General features: G+C 40.8%; 9 protein-coding genes across 9 annotated transcripts; 4 read left to right on the top strand and 5 right to left on the bottom strand.

The window, feature by feature from the left end:
* Window positions 1-1,893: 1,893 nt before the first annotated feature.
* On the bottom strand, window positions 1,894-2,766 carry LOC115627334. Its single transcript, XM_030522979.1, has one exon. The coding sequence runs from the start codon at window positions 2,737-2,739 to the stop codon at window positions 2,083-2,085; it is 657 nt and encodes a 218-aa protein (XP_030378839.1). The 5' UTR covers window positions 2,740-2,766; the 3' UTR covers window positions 1,894-2,082.
* Window positions 2,767-2,851: 85 nt separating this feature from the next.
* Window positions 2,852-4,264, bottom strand: LOC115627333 (cyclin-dependent kinase 7). Its single transcript, XM_030522978.1, has 2 exons — window positions 4,112-4,264; window positions 2,852-4,031 (listed from the first exon to the last, which is right to left on the bottom strand). Exons 1-2 carry the CDS (start codon window positions 4,175-4,177, stop codon window positions 3,033-3,035), a joined length of 1,065 nt encoding a protein of 354 aa, XP_030378838.1. The 5' UTR covers window positions 4,178-4,264; the 3' UTR covers window positions 2,852-3,032.
* A 5,370-nt stretch (window positions 4,265-9,634) lies between these two features.
* On the top strand, window positions 9,635-10,982 carry LOC115627336 (U1 small nuclear ribonucleoprotein A). The gene is made up of 2 exons (XM_030522981.1): window positions 9,635-10,477; window positions 10,536-10,982. Exons 1-2 carry the CDS (start codon window positions 10,125-10,127, stop codon window positions 10,831-10,833), a joined length of 651 nt encoding a protein of 216 aa, XP_030378841.1. The 5' UTR covers window positions 9,635-10,124; the 3' UTR covers window positions 10,834-10,982.
* An 82-nt stretch (window positions 10,983-11,064) lies between these two features.
* Window positions 11,065-11,874, bottom strand: LOC115627337 (thioredoxin-2). The gene is made up of 2 exons (XM_030522982.1): window positions 11,733-11,874; window positions 11,065-11,675 (listed from the first exon to the last, which is right to left on the bottom strand). Exon 2 carries the CDS (start codon window positions 11,651-11,653, stop codon window positions 11,183-11,185), a length of 471 nt encoding a protein of 156 aa, XP_030378842.1. The 5' UTR covers window positions 11,654-11,675; window positions 11,733-11,874; the 3' UTR covers window positions 11,065-11,182.
* Window positions 11,875-12,289: 415 nt separating this feature from the next.
* Window positions 12,290-12,820, top strand: LOC115627338 (thioredoxin-1). Its single transcript, XM_030522983.1, has one exon. It carries the CDS (start codon window positions 12,364-12,366, stop codon window positions 12,682-12,684), a length of 321 nt encoding a protein of 106 aa, XP_030378843.1. The 5' UTR covers window positions 12,290-12,363; the 3' UTR covers window positions 12,685-12,820.
* A 209-nt stretch (window positions 12,821-13,029) lies between these two features.
* Window positions 13,030-15,818, top strand: LOC115627331. Its single transcript, XM_030522976.1, has 2 exons — window positions 13,030-15,000; window positions 15,294-15,818. The coding sequence occupies exon 1, from the start codon at window positions 13,286-13,288 to the stop codon at window positions 14,990-14,992; it is 1,707 nt and encodes a 568-aa protein (XP_030378836.1). The 5' UTR covers window positions 13,030-13,285; the 3' UTR covers window positions 14,993-15,000; window positions 15,294-15,818.
* A 36-nt stretch (window positions 15,819-15,854) lies between these two features.
* Window positions 15,855-18,631, bottom strand: LOC115627332. The gene is made up of 6 exons (XM_030522977.1): window positions 18,105-18,631; window positions 17,925-18,047; window positions 17,784-17,863; window positions 17,252-17,612; window positions 16,395-16,561; window positions 15,855-16,331 (listed from the first exon to the last, which is right to left on the bottom strand). Exons 1-6 carry the CDS (start codon window positions 18,612-18,614, stop codon window positions 16,040-16,042), a joined length of 1,533 nt encoding a protein of 510 aa, XP_030378837.1. The 5' UTR covers window positions 18,615-18,631; the 3' UTR covers window positions 15,855-16,039.
* A 180-nt stretch (window positions 18,632-18,811) lies between these two features.
* On the top strand, window positions 18,812-20,252 carry LOC115627280 (something about silencing protein 10). Its single transcript, XM_030522911.1, has one exon. The coding sequence runs from the start codon at window positions 18,886-18,888 to the stop codon at window positions 20,185-20,187; it is 1,302 nt and encodes a 433-aa protein (XP_030378771.1). The 5' UTR covers window positions 18,812-18,885; the 3' UTR covers window positions 20,188-20,252.
* A 79-nt stretch (window positions 20,253-20,331) lies between these two features.
* Window positions 20,332-23,373, bottom strand: LOC115627279 (RNA-binding protein 4F). The gene is made up of 8 exons (XM_030522910.1): window positions 23,236-23,373; window positions 22,968-23,173; window positions 22,719-22,894; window positions 21,732-22,664; window positions 21,143-21,658; window positions 20,883-21,003; window positions 20,712-20,814; window positions 20,332-20,651 (listed from the first exon to the last, which is right to left on the bottom strand). The coding sequence occupies exons 1-8, from the start codon at window positions 23,248-23,250 to the stop codon at window positions 20,376-20,378; spliced, it is 2,346 nt and encodes a 781-aa protein (XP_030378770.1). The 5' UTR covers window positions 23,251-23,373; the 3' UTR covers window positions 20,332-20,375.
* Window positions 23,374-23,664: the final 291 nt, after the last annotated feature.

The following is a 23,664-nucleotide window of genomic DNA, read 5'->3' as shown; positions in this document are numbered from 1 at the left end:
TGAAAAGTTTTTCGTCGTCGACCATATATGTAGGTACTTGTACAATCTTACTTTATTTTACCGCACGATGTGGTAATGCCTATATGTGACCAATCAAATCAATACTATTTTATACTAATCTGAAATCAATTGAAGGGTTATATTTTTGAAGAACTCAACGCATATTGGACACGTATTGTAGTTAGGATAACATTTCGTTGCCTGCTCGGCTATTTCTATTTCGTTAAGGAATTATTCATCGGTGTTTATACTCTGTACATAAAATGTTTTTATACCAAATTTTTGTTTGCGCCACTTTTTCATCATACCACATGTCTGTTACAATAAATCTTCACCACCTTCCACACTCCTTTGCATCCATACAAAATGATAATATAACAATATTTTTCGTTATGATATTATTTAATTATAATCGGTCTGCTCGTTTCAATAAAAAGCATCGCTGCATAGTATCAGTTCATATCAACGATCGGTGTAAACAGATTTTGGTTTAATACGACATTTTAAACGAACTTTATAATAATGAGGCCTTATGAATGTTTCCCTCCATTCTCAAATATCTTTAAAATCGCTGCACTATATCATGCATCAACCAAAGAAATGTTGGATGTACATACATATACGAGTATATTAGTTGAATAACTGTTACGGAGCGAGTTCTAAACATAGACTCAGGGACCGCAAATAATGTTTATTTTTTTTAACGAAAAAATCATTTACTTATAGTAACTTTGGGAGAGCGAGGAACTTACAGATGTCCCTTTTTAAGGATGCATTTCCACCATGATTTATAAATTTTAATTTTTGACTCAAATTTGACAAATACTTCCAGTTAGTGATTATGAGTCCGTATTTATTTCTCCCTGCTCAAGCGCTGCCCGCATCTGTTGTTGTTGACGGTGCTTTGGTTGAACTTTGTACTGCATACATGCTTACACAGGCACGAAGAGACATGCATAGACATGCATACACTCACATAGACACAATTCCTATTTAAATGTGCAATTATACACCCTTTACGTGAGTTCGAATACCAAAGGAGGTTTTTGCCAAAGGTTCTTAATTTTTTTAATTGCCATAATTATTCTACACATACATACATACATATGTACAGAGTATTTCAAAGTGGGGACACCCGACTTCAACACCTCCACTTGTTTTAAATTGGTGTAATCAGATCTGAGGCGCAACCTCACGCCGGACTCATTGCAAAATTTAAAATAAATTAAAAATTTTTTTGTTAATTTAAAAATTAATTAATTAAATGTTCGCCTTGACTCACTGATTAAAGATACATATATACAAATTTTCTCCTTATGTGCTAGACAAATCTACAGCTTGCGTTTTATTTTTTTGCTCAAAAATAATGATTATTGGTTAATAATTAAAGTAAAACTCAAAATTAATTATTAAATTGTGAACGAATTAATAAAATTAAAAATAATCATTATTTTGTGATTTTTTTTAATAACACTCATAATGATTACAGTCCCTGCATAGACTTCTTATTCCTGAAACTATATAAGGCTATCATTAGGAACTATCAAGTGAATTGGTTATGTTTAAATAATTTTTTTTTGTTTCCATCTAAACTATCTTGCTAAATTTGACGTTCGTTGGTGAGATAGTTTAGGATCAGACTACTATATCATATATGTAGCTGCCCTAGAAAACTTTGCACAAGTATTCGTATGAACCACTTTTTCTTTTACTAAGAAATCGAATAAGGATTTTAAAAGATAATGATGATTCTTGATGTTATAAAGAATAATGTTTCAAAGCTTGAATCGGAGAAGTGCATTTCCAAGGAAGTATATAAGTATGTATGTAAAGCTAGCATACCTAAATTAATGTTGACTATTTCCGGCGACGCGAAAAACTTATTATTTGAGAGCACCAATTATTTTTTTTATTATTTGCACGAATTTAATGGGGTCAAAAGAATATTTTATATTCGATCAATTCAATCGGATTGGACTCGATTGCGTTTGTAGTTTTAAACCTAATTACGGACCAGAACTTCTTATATATATATATGTATGTCTTCAAGTCAAGAAGAAAAAGAAGTCGAACATAAGCTGGTTAGGCGCGGCCACGACAAAAACTGGACGTGAATGCATCGAACAGCTCACGCCTCTCACGTTGACGCTCATCCATGCATTTGAACCGTCGCCGTCTAGCGCGGAACAGCGCCGGCACAGTGGCGGCCAACTGCTGCCAACGCTCAGTGGCGCGATTCTCCACGACAGGAACATACAAGCTTCGCGAAGCGGGTTTACTCTTCTCCTCATCTGGCGACGACTGCACTGATTGTTGCTTTAATATTAATGATGGGGATAGTGGGGCTGGGGATGGGGCTTGAGGCATTGTTTCGCTTTTTATTAAAACCTCAGCCCTCTCCTCTTTCACATCCTGCTCGGTGTCCTCGAACAGTGTCGGCGTAGTCAAAACACCAACGTCCCGCACACCCGCATAGCTGGACGCAATGCAGCGCACCTGCGGCAAGCGGTCGTCGGTGGCAGCAGAAGCGTCTGTTTTATTCGGCGCCTGCGCCGGCGTCGATGCTGTCAGACGTTTCTGTCCTGGCAGTGCCGATGCCGGCCCATTGCTTTGCTTGCTGCGAAGCTTGCGCAGATTCAGATCCGACAGCTTATTGCCGTACCGAAAGCGCAGTTCGGCACGCTGACGACGCGCTAATTCCGTGCGCGCAAGCTCCGTGCCCCATTTTTTCACCGACATGCTCCTCCGACAATTCCCGTGCTGCTTCTGGTTTCTCGCCCTCTCTCGCTCTCTCGCTCGCTAGCTCGCTAGCTCTCTCCCTTCTACGGTGCAACGAAACTATCACTACAAATTTTGAAAGACGATTGGAAAGTATATTTTAAAAACAGAAAAGACAAGAACATCAACAGTTAAAGCATCGCTATCATGATGTTTACTCTTAATGTTATACTCTTACTCGCGCCATCTCAGATTCATTATTAAACTATTGGTACATAAATGCATTTGGCGAATAACATTAGGTCTGGGACTCTTTAGAATTGGAGTTTCTTTTTCTGAGGCAGCATTGTGCCACGCACTGTCGTCTCGACGAGCTTGCGCTTCAGCCCCACCGGCTTTTCGTCACCGGCCTGAGCATTGGCGCCTTCCTTTGCCGCAAGTATCGCCGATGGCATGGGGAGCTTAGGTCCTACGGTTGGTGCCGGTTTATTTGCAAAATACGGCATACTTAACGCCTCCCGACACGAACAACGCTTTAGCGGATTCATGGCGAAGAGGCAACGCATTAATGTAATCATATCATTGCCGGCTGCTGTGAAAATGTGTTGCAAGGGCGTCCCCGTAAAGTTACGGAACTGTAGGTAGTCGTGCAGCTTTGTAATGTGCGGCCAATCGGCCTCGGTGGGTGTGCCCAGGGTGGCAAATATGCGCGTCAGCTGGTCCAGATCTGAGTCACCCGGCATAAAGGGTACACGCAACATAAGTTCGGCCAGTATGCAACCGACTGCCCACATATCAACGCCTGTACCATATTGGCGGGCACCGAACAGCAGCTCCGGGGAGCGATACCAGCGCGTCACCACGTGGTGCGTGTAGATGCGATTTGGTGAGCCAAAGCTTTTGGCCAAGCCGAAATCACCAATTTTCAGTACACCGTCACTGTTCACCAACAAATTGTTAGGCTTCAAATCCCGATGAAGTATCCAGTGCATATGCAGGTACTCTAGTCCACGTAAAGTCATAATCGCGTACGCCTTAATGTTGGCCTGAGTGAGTATGATTTTGGTATCTTTGATGATAACCTCGAGGTCGGTGTCCATAAAGTCAAACACCAGTGAGACATTTGAGAGCTGGCCAAAAACATCAACCAGACCAATAATGTTTTCATGGTGCAGCTCTTGTAAGATTTTAATTTCGCGCAGTGCCGTGCGATTAATACCATCGCGGGCATCCTCTCGACTGCCCTTCTTGATCTTTTTTACGGCCACAATTTGACTGGTAACGGTGTCGCGTGCCTTGTACACAATGGCAAACTAGACAAAATTGAAGAAAAGCTCGAAAATAAATACCATGTTCCGATTCTGGGATGCAGATGCAGGAGCAGATCACTTACTTGACCTTCACCAAGGAAAGACAGCTTGGCATAGCGATCCTTTTTGTCGTCCGAGCATGGAAACATACGAGCAATTGTAGGCACAGAGGTTTTAAAAAGAAAAACAAAAGGGATTCCAAATCATAAACTCGTTTATTAGACCGCTCCGGCGATAGTAGAATTATGCCGGCAAAGCGATAACCGGTAGGTAAGAATTTCCTTTGGACATCGTTAACTCATATCGACGATATCGATATGTTGATTTCTTTTATATATATATTTAATAAAAGTTTTAGGGAATATATCAATATTTTATGCATTAGTGTATTATTCAATTCAAAATTAACTGTGAAAAAAACAACAAACGGGCATTGCGAAGTTACTCATATCGACGTTATCGATATGTTGATTTCTTATATATAGATTAATACAAATTTTATGTAACGTAGCAATATTTTAAGCATTAGAGTATTATTAAATTCAAAATTATCTGTAAAAAAAAAGGAACAAACGTGCATTGCGGAGTTACCTGAGTAAACATCGATGAGAACACATATCGGTAAGACTGCTATCGAAAGAATTGCATCCCTAGTCGGTCGCCGCTGCCAAGCTAAATAAATTTTCACGCGCATTGTAAATAGGAAGTATTTGTAAAAGAATTGAAATAAAAGCTACAACAGTCGCTTTTCATCATCCGAGCCGAGAGGTCGTAATTTGGAAAAAAAAGACTGCTTACCCCATTCAACCGTCACTTTTGACATCTCTTTTTTTTTTTTTTTTTTTTCTTTCTTTCTTTCTCCTTCCAATTTTGAATTTTCCATCCCGAAGTCAAAAATTGAAAATCACGGAATCAAGAAACAAGTTAAAAAGAAAAATGGCAACCAAGCGCCCCCCTCCCGGGGGCGTCAGCAAATACAAAATCACTACCAAACCACTAGGCTTATCCAAACAGGCAAATTATCCTTCTATCAACGAACTTAAGAAGTCAATTAAAAGTATCGAACCGACCAAACAATTAAGCATGGAGGTAATTGAGGAAAATAGTCAAGAAAATGAATCAATGAATCAAGAAAAATCTCAAAATCCTATTGTCAGGTATGAATATGACTCAGCACATAAAGGTGCTTTCATAGTCTATGTTGACAAACGTCAAACGGGCACGGAAAGGGCACCGATAAATGCTATCAGCTTATCGGCAGTTATACATAAACTTAATCTTAATGGAATTGTCGATATCAGTAAAATAGGATTTGGCAGATGCAAAATCACGTGTAGCTCTGCAGAAGGTGCAAACGCCCTTCAAAAAGACGTTCGCTTAAGAGCAGAAGGCTATGATCCAAAAATTTTCAAACATTTTATCTGTAAAGCAGGGTTAATTTTTGGAGTCCCTACTAATTTCAATGATGTCGACCTAAAAGAATTTATCTCTTCGCCCATCCAAATTATTGAAATTTTCAGAATAATGAGAAAAGACAAAGACAACAAAGAACTTCTCGTCCCCACAAACAGAGTGAAACTCTTCTTTCTAGGAAATCAAATTCCGAATGAAATAAGTTTTATGTACACCAAAGTCAAAGTACACCCCTTCATTCCTTTCTCACAATGCTACCGCTGCTTCAGATTTGGCCACTTTGCACAGCACTGCAAATGCAGCCAAGCAAAGTGTATTAAGTGTGGAGAAAGCCACGGCAAGGACATTGTATGTACTGACACAAGATGCTGCAACTGCAAGGGGGAACACACTGCAATCCATACCAGCTGCCCAGCCAGAAAGAAGGCATTTGCCATCCAAAAATGTATGGCACTAGAAAATCTATCAAGACAAGAAGTGCGTGCTAAATATCCATCCCTTTTTCATAAAGAAGCTCCCGACCACCTAAATGAACAGGCCTTTCCCAAACCTATATGGTCCAACTCAATTGTAACTAATACTTATGACAGCAACAAAGAGGCTGCCAGAGAAATCCACTCCCTCACTTCCTTCGCCAATACTGTAAAAAACAATAAAAACAAAATTAGGGAAAACGAAAAAGCTCTTGCCACCATGAATGAATGGAGGCAAACTATCACAGAAAATACTTTTCAACTGCAAGAAAACGCTTTCATCCCCATAAAATATCCCGAACAAATTGCCGAGAAAGAACTAACACAGGTGTTACTTCAACTTTCGGCATTCATCGGCAAACAAAATAACAATTTCGAAGAGGCCGACACCAAAACCTTTCTGTTAAAATTAAGAGATCAACTCAATTACGCTAACGCAAAAATAGATGCAGCCAAAATAAACGACCAAATACTTCCATTCTCAACCACAAATACACCATGAAAATCTTACAATTAAATATTCAAAGTTTAATAAGTAAAAACAATAAAAATATTCTGGAAATGTATCTCGTTAACAACAACATTGACATAGCGATCTTATCAGAAATTTGGATTAAAGATAATTCATCCAGCAGTTTGGCCGATTTTAACTTTTTCTGTAAGACACGAGATGATGGATACGGAGGAGTTGGTATATACATTAAAAAACATATTAAATTTAAACTGCTAAATCTCAAATGTTCAATAGAAGCAATAGGAATTCAAACTTTAAACCTCTCCAACAACATCAACATTTTCAGTGCCTATTCCCCCCCTTCCACTAATCTCATCACCTTCAAAACTGGTATAAAAGAACTATTTGCTATAAGCGCCTCTCTAACACATCCATCAATAATAGGAGGAGACTTTAATGCTAAATCTACCATATGGGGAACTTCATCCACAGACGCCAAAGGTCATACAATAGAAAGAGCCATGATTGACAACAAATTCATATGCTTAAATGACGGATCACCCACCTACTCACATAGCCCAGTACAGTTTTCCTTCCTTGACCTCACTTTCTCCAACGCTGCAAATCTACATATTTCCTGGCAAACCTCCAATAACAAACTAACGAATAGCAATCACTTCCCAATACTCATTGAAATTAATTCTACTCATATCAACGTTCTAACCAAAAAAACTCTATACAATAAATTATCCAAGGACTTTGGACAACTTAACTTCTCCAATCTCAACAAACTACATTCAGATTTAAAAAAAATACAAATTCAAAATACCATCACAATTCCAACTAACAATAGATATACCCCAAAAAAATGGTGGAACCCAGAGGCCGAAAAACTCTTCAGAATCAGAAATGCTTGCAGGAAAAAATTTTATTTAACTAAAAAGTTCACCGACGCCAGACTTCTTATCGAAGCAGAAAAAAACCTGGAGAAACATATAAATATCTGTAAAAAGAAAAATTTCAGCAACTTCCTTCAAGAGCTCTCTGATTCTCCACAGATTATGTGGAATAAACTAAAAAACCTGAAAAGCTACAAACAAATCAAGAAAGTTGGTAACAGCTGGTCCAAAGATGATAACGAATCTTTCCTCAAGCTTTTGAAAAATATTCCAACTATCACAAGCAACACTACACAGTTTAATCCAGCAAATCTCCATCTGAGCGAGACCCCTCCCACTCCCCTGCTTTTTGAAGACTTCCTTTTTTTCCTAAACAATAAAAATCCAGAATCCGCAAAAGGCCTGGATGGGGTGTCCTACAAACTTCTTCAATCTCTAACCTCCGAAAAAAAAGAAAGATATATTCAACATTATAAACAAAACATGGCTGAAGGGTGATATTCCAGAGGAATGGAGAAAAATCAAAATAGTACCAATCCCGAAGAAAAGCTTGGACCAATCAAGCGTCAAAAATTATAGACCCATTTGCCTACTCAGCGTTCTCCTAAAGTCACTGGAAGGACTTATAAAGTTCCAAATAGACGAACACATTAACTCATTGAACCTTTTCCCTAAAAGATCCTACGCCTTCCGAAAAAACCACTCAACATCACAATGCATTAACGACCTAATAAACATAACATCAGACCTCAAACAAAAAGGTTACCAAGTGGTGGCTGCATGCGTTGATCTTCAGAAGGCATTTGACTGCGTGGATATCTCCATTCTATCCAATAAATTGCAAAAAATGAACTTCAATCCTCACATTACAGCCTGGATCATAGGGTTCCTTCAAAAAAGAATTTTAATTCTTGGTGACAGCAGCACTACAATCAACAGAGGAGTCAGTCAAGGCAGCTGTCTCAGTCCAACTCTTTTCAACCTCTACACAAAGGACCTGCACAGAATAACAGATTCAAACTGCATTTTATTTCAATTTGCTGACGACTTCTTTCTCCTATGCTTCCACCCGAACTTCATCGTAGCACGAAATCTCTTAGAGGAAAAAATCTCAACCTTTGTACAGGAATGCAAAAAAATTAACCTCTCATTTAACCCAAACAAATCCAACATCATACACTTCAACTCTCGCAGACATCTTTTAAACATCTCACACGCAGGAGAACCTTTAAAAGAAGTTCACCAAATAAAATACTTGGGAAGATTCGTTTCAGCAAACAATTCCCCAATTTCCCACATAACTCAAGTCATCTCAAACTCCAACAAGTCATGCGCCTTTCTAAGGTTGTTGAACGGATGCCAATTTGGGGTGAATCCCAAACGCGGCCTGCTCTTTTACAGAACATTCATAAGATCAAAGTTGGAATACGCTTGCTCATCCTTCAGCAACCTCTCGAAAAAAGCTACAGACAAGATCGCCGTACACACGAACTTTCATCTAAGAAGAGCACTGGGGTTGATTAAATCAACTCCAATCAATATCATCTACCACCTAGCAGCAGAGCTGCCCCCAAAATACAGAATGAAATTCTTAACAGCCAAAGAACTGGTCAAAGTCTTCGCGTACAATTTACCGGCTAGCAAAACTTTACTTCACAATTCATCATGCAATACAAACTATGCAAAAATATACAACGAATTTTCACATATTCTAAACCATATCCAACTCCACGACAACACATATATCTACTGCTTCAAGCTCTGCACGGACACAAACTTCTTTAAAGGATCGGCAACAAACAAACATCAAGCGAATCCGAACATAATCCATCAGCTATTCCAAGAAAAACTAGAAGGCCTCCAAAAAAGGAATTTTGAAGTTTTCTTCACAGACGGTTCAGTAACTAATACTCACTCCAGCGCTGCATTCCTCCACAATAACTCCAAGTTCATCGACAGTTTCTATACCAACAAAATTACATCGTCGCTCACTGCAGAACTGATTGCAATAGACAAAGCCTTAGATCATGCCATATCTCACAATTATTCAAATATAGCCATCCTTACAGACAGCCGCAGCGGCATTCAGGCCCTTCAGAAATCCATTCAACCCAGCTACATTGCCAAAACCATCCTACTGAAAATAAAAGAGAATAATCAAATCCGCTCCGTTGAGATCCACTACATACCTGGTCATAAAGACATTCCCCAAAACTCTTTGGTAGATGCCGCCGCAAAAGTGGCCCCCTTTCATGGATCATTTATAATAATGAGATGGTCAATCAACGACGCTATCAACTCAATCCGCAAACTAATCCAAAACCAATGGGAAACAGAATACTGGAACTTCGCAGCCAACAGAAATAGAGGTTACACCGCACTTTTCCCCAGCCTCGTGAAAATACCTTGGTTTCATCAATATAAAGGCGAGCTCTCAAGCGCAGAATGTAAACAAATAAACAGACTCTTATCAGGCCACTGTTTTGATAAAGCAACACTAGCCAAAATGAAGGTGATAAACTGCAACACATGTGACGCATGTGAAGTGGTGGAAAACGCCTCGCATATAATCTTCAGCTGTATAAAATATACCACTACAAGACAGCAATTCCCAACACTGCTAAAGTACAACAGCATTTATAACTTTTTTGCTAACGAAAATACCAGCTCATACAAATCAATCACACAATTTCTAAACACAATTAAGTCTAATATTTAAATGCTAACATCGCACTAAAAACACAATTGGTGATGGCGTTTTCCTCGTAACCAACGTGGACGGCCAAATAATTCTTTGCATTAAACTGTGCAAAGTAACCTAAATCAAAAAAAAAAAAAAAAAAATAAAAGCTACAAAATGGACGTTCGCCCCAATCAAACTATCTACATTAACAACCTGAACGAAAAGATCAAGAAGGAGGAGTTAAAGAAATCGCTTTACGCTATTTTCTCTCAGTTTGGCCAAATTCTAGACATTGTTGCAATGAAAACACTGAAAATGCGCGGTCAGGCATTTGTCGTATTCAAGGAGATAGGCAGCGCCTCCAACGCCTTGCGCACCATGCAAGGATTTCCTTTCTATGACAAACCAATGCGCATTGCCTATGCCAAATCGGACTCGGATATTGTGGCCAAGCTGAAGGGTACATTCAAGGAGCGTCCAAAGAAGGTGAAACCACCTAAGCCGGCTCCAGGCGCCGACGAAAAGAAGTAAGTTTTAAAGAAGTGGGTGTTCAATGAACTCCTAAATGACTTTTCCATTTCACAGAGATAAAAAGAAGAAGCCCAGCAGTGCCGAAAACGCCAACCCCAATACACAAACGGAACAGCCACCAAATCAAATTCTTTTCCTCACCAATTTGCCCGAGGAGACTAACGAAATGATGCTGTCTATGCTGTTCAACCAGTTTCCTGGCTTCAAAGAAGTGCGTTTGGTGCCTAATCGTCACGATATTGCCTTCGTCGAGTTCACCACCGAACTGCAGAGTAATGCAGCCAAGGAGGCGTTGCAAGGCTTCAAAATAACGCCCACACATGCTATGAAGATTACGTTCGCCAAGAAGTAAACGGACATAATAGAATACGATTAATTACATACAGATATGTAGAAAATACTATCCGCGCACCATTCAAAGCTTTATTTTGAATATGCAGGGTCCTTTTTTTTAACTGCGCTAAATATAAATAGAAATAAACTCTAAATGCTACAAAGAAACGTTAAAAACATGTTTCTTTTTCCATTTAGCAACAAGACAAGTTTTATTGAACATTATAATTTGGAAATCTGTTCCGTCACCATTTCCATAACATCCTGCCGATTGTACATATTTTCAAATGTGTCTTCATGTGCGTGTGTGTGTGTATTTTGGTGCTTAATGGTTAAACAATAAAGTACTATTAGTATTAAATATGGTGCTAGTTCTCTAAAACGCCCTCGCCATCCATTGCCGGCTCGCACTCAGCTTCGGCATGACTGCGTAGCTCGCAGACTCCGCTACTGCTGGCGCCGCTTTCGGAGGGCGAGCTCGATACTGTCTGAAGCTGCTCCGGCGGTACATCGGTCCCACCCACATATTTCTCCATTGATTTTGCCAATTTATCAGAATTTCCACCGACAAATATTTCCAGTACTTCACCATTCTTGATGAACACAAAAGTCGGCATGCTGGTAATATTGTATTCGACGGTGATATCCTCGTTCTCGTCAACATTCACCTTTAGGACAACAGCACGGTCAGCATATTGTAATGCCAGCTCCTCCAACTTAGGAGCAATTATCTTGCATGGTCCACACCAATTGGCATAGAAGTCGATAACGATCAACTTCTCACCAGCGTCGGCCAATTGCTGATCCAGGTCTTCTTTGTTCTGCACAAGGTATACCATAGCGGCGTCAAATGTACGTCAACTGAAAACAGAAACAGACAACGTTTCGTTTTCGGTACAATTCAAGGAGAGTGCTTACGGATATTTTTTTTAGCTAAACCGGTCCGTTTGGTGTTCAAAAATTGACGTCTAGATAAGGCGCACACTTCGCCACGTTCACTTTCAGGGAAGTTAAGTTCGATTTACAATAATTGTACCTTTTCTCGAACGAAATAATTCACTCCCATAAAAACTTAACGCGTTTGTTAAGCGTAAACAATGCTAACATATTTTAAAAACGAATTGATAATGTCGATTTTCTGATTATTAAAACACAATTTTTGTCCGAACGCAAGAGTTTATACAAATTTAAATAGCACGGGCTTTTTTTAGGTACGAACAAAGTTAACGTATCGCGCGCGCTTCCAACGAGCACAGTGGCCATATAAGGAAAAATATGTGGCAGCACTGCACTTTTGGAATAGTCCCGTTTTATAGCAACCACATGCTTCGCACATACATATGTGTGGCCATTTTGAATATGGTACATAAATTTTTCTCCAAGCCTGATGCGCCGTTATAATTCCAGTTGATATTCGAAGAGAATGCTGCCTATAAGTACCAGCGTCGGCTAAAAAGACGACATTTTGTGATAGTAACTAAGCTAGTTAACGTCAGCCACTCTAATATCTATAGACAATTAATAGGAATTAAAGACAAGTGGTTTTGAAATGACGGCCATTCGTTCAATAAACGATTTTTACAAACGCCTCGAGGCTGCTGATCGAAAACTGGTCGTGCTTGACTTTTATGCCACCTGGTGTGGTCCGTGCAAGGATATGGAGAAGACCGTGAAAAGGATGGCCACCCAACATTCCGGAAAAGCTGTCATCATCAAGATCAATACAGACAAATACGATGAGCTGTCCGAGAAATATAAAGTCAATTCCTTGCCCACATTCGTCTTCATCAAGAACAACAGACGTGTGGGAAAGTTCAGTGGCGCCGACGAAGACAAACTGGTACGCATGATGTCCCAGTTGGCCAAGTGACGATAATTGAGGAGTTACTATTACATTATAAGCTAATTTTTAATTTGTATGTCAATGTTCCAAGTCTGTATTTAAATGTGAATTGTGCGTCTGTGATGTGCATTTTATGAATATTTATTGTATTTTATGTAATGTAGCTTCAATTGACTTGCAGCTAGAATAACTATATTGTGGACTTTAAAATATTTATAATTTACCAAACGAAATAAATATACTGCTTACATACATACATATGTCGCTTGAAAAGACGAAATTGTCTTTTACTATTTATGTACATATGTATCATCTGAGTAGGCCGCTTTGAAATCGAAAAGTGTCATTTCAGCATTAGCCACAAAACTTTAAAAAGCAGCACACATGAAAAAATCTATTTCGTAATTCATTCTCTCGTAAAAAACTTTTAGGAAAGCGTACAAAATTCTCGAGTGCAACAAAAAGTTCAAAAATAAGCGTGTACAGTCGTCGATTTTCTGCATAATACCCAAAAGAAATTGATTCCAAATTGCCCGCGAAATCATTAAACGCGAAGCGCGACAGAAAAGAAGAAATAACAGAATTCTTAAAAAGTCAGTTGAGGTTAGATTCGTCAATCAGGAACAAAATGTCGTACCAGATCAAGTCCACACCCTTTTTTCGGCGCATGTTCAACAACAGTAAGAAGAACGGCCAATTGCAGCGCTTGCGCGAGGAATACGAGCGCATCCAGGAGTTCAATGACCGAACCATCGAGCTGAAGATGCGTCAGGTGCGCTTAAAGCGTCTGTTTCGCGAGATCGAGGAGATCAAGGAGTCGGCTGGCGGTAGTGGCACCACCGCTGGCGCCAGTTCCTGCACTAGTAATGTTGGCAACGTAAAGACGTCGTCCCGGCGTCGTCTACCGCCCCAGGTGTTGGCCACACCGGAGAATCAACAGCACATCCAACGCCTCGAGGCACTCGCTCGCTCAAAGCAGCTGGGTAAGGAGATCTCGCGCCGCAACGCGGAGCTCGCCGAGACGGGCGCCCATTTTTATATGCGCGGAGAGCTGCGCATGACAGCCAAAATGCTGGCGGCTGCCGACGCCAGACGCGAAGCTGTGGAGCGGCGAGAGCGTGCAGCGAAGCGCATCAGTTACGGCAATGCCCAGTCCAGGAGCAATTTACAGCGTCTGGGACAGCGACGCCAGCGGCGGCAGGCCGCCGGACATTCGCGCAATCAACAGGGTGCGCAAGTGGGCCACGCCGATGCGGCGCTGATCTCAACAACCTTGGCGCTGGGTCAGCAGAGACCGGACGAGGAGAAACGCGCCATGCTCCAGCAGCGTCTGCGTTATGGCAACTCACGTTCTAGCAGCAATATGGCACGCGGCCAGGCAGCAGCGGCAGCGGCTCGAGCGCAGAGTCCCCACAATTTGGCAGCAACGTCCACAACACTGATGGAATCCGAGTCGGAGCCTTTACATTTGGGACACTTCTCGGCAACATCGACCACCACCACCACAGTAATGGCAGAGTTCCAGGAGCATCCCGATTTGCTGCTGCAAGAACAGGAGGATCATAGCAGCAGCGCGTACGATACGGACATGCATACAGCGCCGCTGGCCGCTGAGGCCATGGAGACTGTGGACACCATGGAGGTGCACAGCGATCCGCTGGCGCTTTGTCGCAAGGAGACACGCATCCTGCGCATGAACGACTGTCAGAGCGATGATGCAGCGCCCGAATATGTCTCCCTCACCACCACCATTGCCGCGTACCACCATCGTCCAGCTTCATATCATCATCATCATCAGCACCCACACCAGAAGCAAGAGCCCCACTTGGAGAACCTGACTCTTGACGAGAAGGCACAGCCGCTGGGATCGGCTACAGCGCATTGGCATCAAATCTCGTTGATACTACCGTGGCTGAAGGTCTTTAAAAACCGCAATGGCAATGGGAAGGATGAGCCGGGCACTTCACAGAACCTGATGCGCATGGGCGTCATGGAGCTGTCCGATAATAGCGGCAACAGCAACAGCAGCACCACCAGCAGCAGCAGCAGCAGCTACGAAGATCTGCCTACGACAAGTACCCGGCCGACAGCCCCAACAACGCCGCCAAACAATAACGAGTACGCAACGTCCACAGACCCGTCGGGGTCATCAGCCTACACGTACAAGAATGTCCGGAAGCATGTGCAGGAGCATGAGGCCATGGCCGCTGCTCACACAACAGCAAATACTCCAGGCGGAGATTACGCCATGTCCTCATTTGAAATGATCGATCCGGAGACTCCGCCATCTCCATCGCCCAATGTACGTGCTCTGCGTCGGATTTTCGAGCAGTGATCCAAGAGGTATGTATGCATGGAACGATAAATCTTTTCATTTACAGACATTTTCAATACCGTTTCCGTTTCCGATCGGAAATCGATTTGGCTTGGCTTTAATTTATGCAAGATGAGACATTTTGCGAATTTATTAATTTTTAATTATTTTCTAGAAAAGTTTTTTTTTTAATTTTTAGGTTCCAGTTCTCCACGCACGAAAATTCTCATCTGCTGCATAATAACAAAGTTTATAATTATGCAAGCCCCTCTTTCCACCTTGGGGGCCTAATTGTATGTTTTCTCCATTTTCTTTTTTGCAGACGCTTGCGGCTCAAAGTGCTTTTGTCCCCACATGCTATTGAGCGTTTAAAAGAAATCATGGACTAGACGTAACTCAACTGCCCGCGGCCCAAAATGATTCCGATTTCAAGGCGATGACAGTGGCCCAGGGACTACAATGGTACTTTTTTCCGAATGCCGTGTTCCACACAGCCAATCGCAAAAAAATGTCTATTGTATCTGCGCCACACACGTCTTGTCTTGTATCGCACAGCCCTGACTAGTAGCCCCAACTAAGACAAAACAGACAACCCAACCAACACTTACAAAAAGCACCCACAGAACGGGAAAATCGACGCATACATACGCTAATCAAATTCTAAAATTAATATAATACACATTTGTTTCGAATTTTTTGAATGCCAAATATTTAAGTTAAAGCCATATATGTAGTAAGTTCAAAATACCCAGGATCCGTTTATAGAGATTTGTTAAAACAGTAGGCAACAAATTGCAATTTATTGAACAAATTTAATTAAAACTAAACGAATAGAATGCCTTTTTAATTTATTATTTTTTATACATTATTCTATTTCAAAAAGGATTTTTGGAATTAAGCGCCTTGTTTAATAATTGAATATTTCAACTACTTTTTAATACATATATTCGATTACATGAAGGTACCTGCCTGATATAGACTTCGGAGCTACATATACGATTTAAATCGTAAAGTATGTGAAAAAAAGGAAATTATTTAAAAGGCTCATGCTAGAAAGGGCAATCTACGCTACAGTGGCCGGGGAATAGTTTCTTCCAAAAGTTCGCATTGCTGTTTATTAAATTGCTGCTTCAGTTTGCGTTTATGTTCTTTGTATAGCTTCCTCAGTTCCGTTTCCTCCTTCTTGTTCTTCTCCAACCAACTAGCGAGAGCGTTCTCGAGATTTATGCGAAACGGATTGTTTAGCTTGGGCGGCTTGAATTTGTCAAAGAAATCGGGTGCATAGATGATTTTGTCGAATGCATCCTCGAAAGCGTTATCGGCATCAACCGGAAATGTGTGATTCTCCAGCATCTCGAAGCTGCAAGCGATATAACATTTTATTAAGCAATTATGCCATCAACTGGGATGTGGATTTCCTTACGTGGGGAGGCGTTCGCGCAAATAGCGAATTCGACATCCAGCGAAGATATCTCGATAGTCCTTCTTAAAGTGCTCGCTCATACCAGCCAAGCCAACTTTAGTTAGTATCATCCCAAATGTTGGATTGAAATTGCTATTATATGACAAATCCATAGTCACAACGCGATCCTGAAAGATGAGGGATTGTTTCAATAAATATATTTTATTTCCATTGTCATTTAGTTATACAATTTAACTACACTTTAAGATATATACATTATCTTATTAGTTGGCATTAAGTTCGTATTATTTATTGTATATGTTTGCCTTTAGCATCAATTTCATTTGCATAACTTGCCTTAGTCTTAGTTTTTTAATTATTACGATATGAAGGCCTTTCCCGAGTCAATTTCAGTACCATTATGTAAAGGAATTTGTTCATGAAATGGGAAAAAATCTGATAGACTTCTGTATATAGCTGTCGTTCGATTTAAATAAGCGAAAAGTTTTAGTTAGATAGTTAAGCGACGACAATTGTTATTGCACTCCAATAAGATTGGAGTGATTAAAGTTTGCTTCCGTACAATAAAAACTAGCGTGGCACTTAAAATAAAGAATATCAAGCCTGTTCGCATTTGCAAACTGGATCAATTAGATTTTGTGCGGAATTTTCATTTCGAAAAGCACAACTACTCCAATTAATTTGTAAGCTGCATAATTTAAAATCTTTTTTTTTTTTTTTTTTTGTAGTGGAAAAGCCAATTTAAATTTATGTAATTAATTATTAATAATTAATTGATGCATAAAAAGTGTATATTTCAAAGCAAGTCTTAGTTTAATTCTTGCATCGTGCTGAAGACTCTGCCATGATTAACTCACTGTATGATCGATATCCGTAACGCGGGCGTATAGGTCGGCCGATTTGACCAATTCCTTAAACCCTGCAGTGCTATCGCGATGCCAATGCAATCCCAGTGGATGAACGTGGGAGAGTGTACCGCGCGATATAAGCGCTGGCAGTTCAGAGAAAGACAAGTGTAGAAACCTCAGATCGGAATGCGCAACTTCCGCCACAATGCCATAGTCGATAAAATATACCATGACAGTGCTCGGCCGAGGCTCGGCCAAAATTTTAGCACGACGCCAAGTTCCCAAATAGGCGGCCGCACAAATCACTCCGGGCCTTATAAAGTATGTGCCCACATTCCATCGCGTCTCCTGCTGCTGGCAATAAAACAAACTGAAATGGCGACAATACGATTAAAAAAAATATATTTTAGTTAGACACTAAAACGATGTTGGTCCAGCTCTTGTGTTGGTATATTTTTCAGAACTTGTTAAAATGCAATGTGTAATCGATAGAGAAACTGGTCCGACATAAATTTTAGCACGCTTCAATGCAAATCCTTACTTTAACTCATAGCTAAAACGCTCATGCGGATCATAACCAGTATTTGTGAAATGAAACCAAAATTGAAAGGGCGAATACACCTGCAATAACCGGATGATATTTTAAATTACCATTGAATTGATAATGAGCAACATTTCCAACCTCTGAAACATGAACTCGCAGCAGAGCATCAATTTTGCAATGCGCCGGTAACGGCATAGGTGGAATGTCCAGATCTAAGGGTATAGCTTCCAGGGGCCGATCCACATTGTATATAGTATCGGACTGTAATAAAAAGAGTGCACTATAATGTTTCCTTCAACGTTTTTAAATTTTATTTACAAGGGCATAATCGGGGATTGCCACATGTATTTGCATAATTTCAAACATGATCCGTTCAGGCGTTTCGTCCTTTGCTAGTTCTACGGTTGTGTTTTCCAAAGACACATTTTCTATGGCTTCAATGAAAGGATTTGGGGCAAACTGGGACAACAATCCTTCATCATTGCTGTCACCCAAAACTTTATTGGAATCCTTACACTCAATTGGTTCCTCTGCATCTACGTTAGTTGATTGAACGCAATTGCTGGCAGAGAAATCTAAAAATTCGGGTGGTGGCGAAACATCTGATTCGTTTAGAAATTTGTAATTTTCGTTCAGCCAATTGGCAACGTAATCAGCACGAGACATATTTTGGATTCCGGCGACTAAACTTTCATTTTTGCGACACAAATTTTGCGGTGAAGTGATGGACTCATAATTCTGTAATTGATTATTATGCGAAGCAACGGCAGACTTTGTCGATCTTGGTGAATGTAATTCTACGGCTTTATTTTCATTTTCTTTTTCCATTTCGTACAGGACTCACTACTAGCGACCCAATAAACGATTCGTAAGAAAATGAATTTATAACTGTAAAAGTTCGTTGATAATGGCAGGCAAGGTGGTGACAAATCAAAAAATCTGTTCATCTGGCAGCGCCATTTAATGAGTATACTATGGCAGCGCTACATGACCTGAATTGGTCCATCCCTAGACCATTTGCTTGCTGCACGTGTAGTTTATAGTTTTTGAATTTTTTAGTTTATTTTGTTCAATCAGTAAACGATAGTCGTAGTTGGAAATGGACAGCGAAGATGATAATTATGAGCTGACCGACTCCGAGTTGGAATATGATGAGGATGAGCGTGAATTGATAGAGGATTTGCGTAAGGAACGCAAAGAACGCAACGAACAAGATGGAAATGAAGAGGTCCTCTTATTCAGTGATAGCGACGAGGACGATGCGGCAAACAACGACGATGTTGGCGAGTTAATGCGTGACAGCGATATCGAAGGGGCTGAGGATGATGATGGCGACCTCCCGGACACAATGAACTGGGGAAACAAAAAGAGCGCCTATTACAATACAGATTTTGTTGATCCCGATTACAGCAATTACAATGCCCAGGAGGAGGAGCAGGCACTGGCTGAAGAGGAAGAGGCTAAAAAGATACAGTTGCGCTTGGCCAAACAAATGCAGGAAGCTGATTTTCATCTTGACAACGTTAAGCTGCCCGAGTCCGACAGTGAAGACGACACAACAAAAAGGCAAGACGGCAGCATCCATGTTTTGGCAGATTTGACTGGTCTAAACGAACGCGAACGCCTGCAGTTACTGCAGAAGGATTCGCCCGAATTCATTGGCCTAACACAGGAATTCCAACAGTATCTGGCGGAGGTGCAGGAGCTGACAGCCCCTGTGCTTAACTATGTGCGGAACCACAACGTGCCTATGGTGCCGGCACTGTCTTTTGCCAGCCTCTATCAAAACGTTCTGTTGACCTACTGCTCTAACGTGTCCTTCTATCTCTTGCTCAAGGCCAAGCGCAGCAGCGTCAAGCACCATCCAGTCATCAAGCGTATTGTGCAGCTAAAACAGGTGCGGCAGCAGTTGACGCCACGCTACGAGGAATACATACGGCCACAGCTGGAGGCATTGCTGGAGCGCATACAGGATGGCGATGCATTTACAGTGCTGGACGTAAAGCAGCGCAAAGCCAAACTGCAGATACTCAACAAATATGAGAAGCGAAATGATCTTGAAAATAAAGACAATGGAACGGCAAGTGTAAAGAATAATGAAGAGCTAGATGATGATGATGACGTCGACCACGAAACAGCCGAAGAAGACGACCAGGAAGATGAGGAGTCTGAGCTATCTCGCCGTGGTATCACCTATCAAATTGCCAAAAACAAAGGCCTCACCCCACACCGAAAGAAGGAGCTGCGCAATCCGCGTGTAAAGCACCGCGGCAAGTATCGCAAGGCCATCATTCGACGCAAGGGTGCAGTGCGAGCAGTTCGTAAGGAAACAAAACGATATGGTGGCGAAATATCTGGCATCAAGGCAACAGTCACCAAGAGCATTAAGTTTAAGACATAGTCCCATTGACAAACCAATTCCAAGTGTGATGAATAAAGCAAATTTGTAGTACATACATCTGTAAATGGCCGTATTTTAGTTCATAGGGACATCGGATAGCGATGTTTTTTCATCGATCTGTTTGACTAAATAAAAACAAATCGGTTTGTATTGTACATAGCTACGAACCGAGCTAAACATATTACATTTTATTTATTTAATAATTGACGAAAATAATCATTTGTCTTCTTAGCGCCCTCGCCGCCATTTGATACGATCGAAGAGCTTGCGGTGGCCCCGTCATTATTTTTCCCTTTGTCAGTTTCTATTTCAATGTCCAGCATTTTGCGACGCTTTGCAGCCGCATCCTGACGCAAAAACGTTGTTGGTATAAGCGAAGTCTGTACACGACGTTTTTGGGCCAGTGGCTTTTCAAACTTCTCCGAGTTGCGTTTTTGAGGCGGATGTGAGATGGCGACAAAGATCTGAAAATAGCAAACAGAAGAGTTTATCAGATCTTTAAGTATTTGTATTTTATTGCTTACATCCTTCCCGCCCAGAGAAAGACCATTTGCTCCAGCGACGGCCTTCGAAGCATGCTCGGCCTCTTCAAACTCAATGTACGCAAAGCCCTTGAAAACGTTTCTTCTAAATATTTCATTGGAAGGGACATTGTGTTATCAGCAGAAGTTTAGACGTATTTAACCACTACTCACAAATTGTACACGAGACGCACATCCTTAATGGCGCCGTAATCTTTAAAAATGTTTTGCAGCTCGTGCTCAGTGCAATCGGCATGCAAATTCTTAATAAATATTTTATTTTCCTCCATGTCGACTGTGGAAAAAAAGATATCAAAAAAATATTAAAGACTCATTAGTATGAATTCCTCAATCTTAGAGACTATGAAAGGAAGACAGACGAAACTTGGTGTAAGTATTCCTTTTACATCTTTAGATAATGTTTTAAAACTAACCCGAATATGTGAAGTTGACCTTGGGCTCTGCTTCAGGTTGTTTCTCTATCTTTGACTGTTTGCTTGGTTGCTGAGCTTTAGGCGGGTTATTGTCTAGACCTGCCGTTACTTGGGGCTTGGGACGTTTGTCTTTAGCTGCCGCCTGAGGTTTGGAGGTTTTGTCTTTAGCTGCCGTCTGATGCTTGCGAGTTTTGTCTTTTGCGTCCGTCTGTTTATTCCTCTGCTGAGGTGTTGAAAATTTTAAATTTGCCATCTTAAATCTATTTTGTGGGTGTAGGTGCTCGGTTACAAACATAGAAGAGCGTGCGATTGTAGCCTGGCGGGCCTGGCAATCGGCGATTGTTTCATATGTTCCATAGCATCGCTCGAAACGACGATAGTATCCTTCCAGGATGTGTGCATTGTATAGATTCAGTTCCAATGCCTCCTGAAGTATTTCACGAGTGCCAGCCGCTCCATTATATTCAGTTTCCATTTGGGCATATTCCAGCCAGAGTTGCGCTTCAGATAAATAAGCTGCAATAAATATTTGAAAAATGTATTGAATTTTGATCCACCTTAATTTAATTAAATTATTGCTTTTACTCACCGAGAATTTGACGCCATATGGCATTGCCTTGCTCGGGGCACTTAAGGTGGGAATATTCAACTTGGGCCCATAGCTTCAGGACTTCAAAGTTAGTATCTGCCTTATCGCCATAGGTAAGGGACAAGCTATCCCACACCTGTTGAAATGATGTGCGCAAAGCAGTGACTTGTTCCTCACTTTCGGAATTAAGTACGCGCACACGATAAGCTAGGTAGTCTAGATAAAGCTCCACTGTCATGACCATTTGTCTCGTGATGCGAGGAAATATTTGTTGTAGTGCCTCGTCGATCTGTTCGACGGTGTACCCTGCCTGCTCCATCATATGCAAATATAGATGATTTAGTCGTATACTGGGTCCGGCCAACAACGCACGTTTCACCAATTCAAGTGGTGAATTTTTTAAAAACCCCAACTTTTGTTCCGAACTGGCTGGAGAAGGTTTACTAATTATACTGTCGTGCGTGGAATTCTTCTGCATGTACTCAATATATCCAATCCAAAGTATATCGGCTGCGGGGAATGTGGCCACAAGACGTTCAAACATTGTCCTGTTTAGCCCATCTTTGACCCTGCTGTTAATAGTTGGATCTTCACGAACTTTGTGGAGGTACGTGCTATAATACTTCTTCCATTTTTTGTCGTTATTCTGAGCCTGAGCTTTGGCCACAAGATCATCACAAATCAAGACTAGATCTAAAATCGCATACGATTCCTTACTACTAATATCCCAATTGGGACACGACTCCCTTACTAGTGCGTTAATTATGTCGCATTCGTCCTGGTTTGTTATGGACTTCAGGAATGTGCGCATCTTTTCAAAGTAGTGCTGACATTCTAGTGAGTAGTCAGCCATAACGTTTGACCAGAAATAGGAATTATCCGTCGATCCCTTTTCCATCAAGTACTCGAGTACGAGGTCAGATAGTTTTGTATCTGCAAAAAAAGTTGTAAAATCATTTTACAGTTTAAATGCTCTTCTCTACTCACCATAATATGTTTTCATCGCCTTTATCAACCAAGTCTCAAATTCCTTACGCTCCTTGTCTGTTTGTGTTACTAATATCAGCTTTCGCAGATAATGTAACCAAAGTTCTGATGGTATAGCATATTTTTCATCGAATTCAGCAAACGACGCTTTAAGTTTCGTGAAATCTGTCAAGTTCCTAAATCAGAAGAAGGATATATTTTGTAGATTAGTTGCTGCCCCAATAATGTAGAGCTACGTCCTGTACTCACAATGCTAAGCGACACATTTTCGCATAGTCTTCGAATTCCTTGACTGGCTTTCCCGCAATTTTGTCATATTCATCTTCCCAACTCTTTGTTGTATTGTTCTCAGAATCTGAGCTATCTGAGTCCCCACTGGATAGTGATTCGGCCTCAGAACCGCTATCGTCGGCAGAGGAATAGCCCGGCAAATCTTGCTCCTGCTGCATATTTGGCTGTAAAAATGTGCACTGTTTCATCTCAGCTTTTTACTGATATGCATTTACCATCTACTTACATTGGAATCATCCATGTGGATTTTGATACCGCCTTTTCTAATTAAGCAAACCTTTCTACACAATAACTTTGTAGCAATTTGCAATTAAATAATTCTAGACGATTTGATATATATTCCGGTATTAAAGCACAGTGTGACCATCTTTGGTACGCACAAAAAAAGAACCTGTTTGTTCCGATTTCGTGCTGATGAACTAGTTACTAAAATTACTGACTGAACCCTTATAGATTCAAATTTGTTGTTTTCATTATTAATGGCGATCAAATCATTGGTTGGTTTTAGAGTACATGTCGGAATTTACCATATAGTGTACATGTTTTAAGACAGATCATAACAATAATCATGCATACTCAGAAACAACTAGTTCACAATTTATTAAGCAAACCTGCTTGTAGGAAATTGTTCACAGTCAAATAAATATAAAAATCA

This window comes from Scaptodrosophila lebanonensis, unplaced genomic scaffold (genome assembly GCF_003285725.1).
Source record: "Scaptodrosophila lebanonensis strain 11010-0011.00,11010-0021.00 unplaced genomic scaffold, SlebRS2 tig00000092-arrow-pilon, whole genome shotgun sequence".
Lineage (NCBI taxonomy): Eukaryota > Metazoa > Arthropoda > Insecta > Diptera > Drosophilidae > Scaptodrosophila > Scaptodrosophila lebanonensis.
Note: the sequence above shows the minus strand (reverse complement) of the source record. Positions and strands in the feature narration are given on the sequence as shown.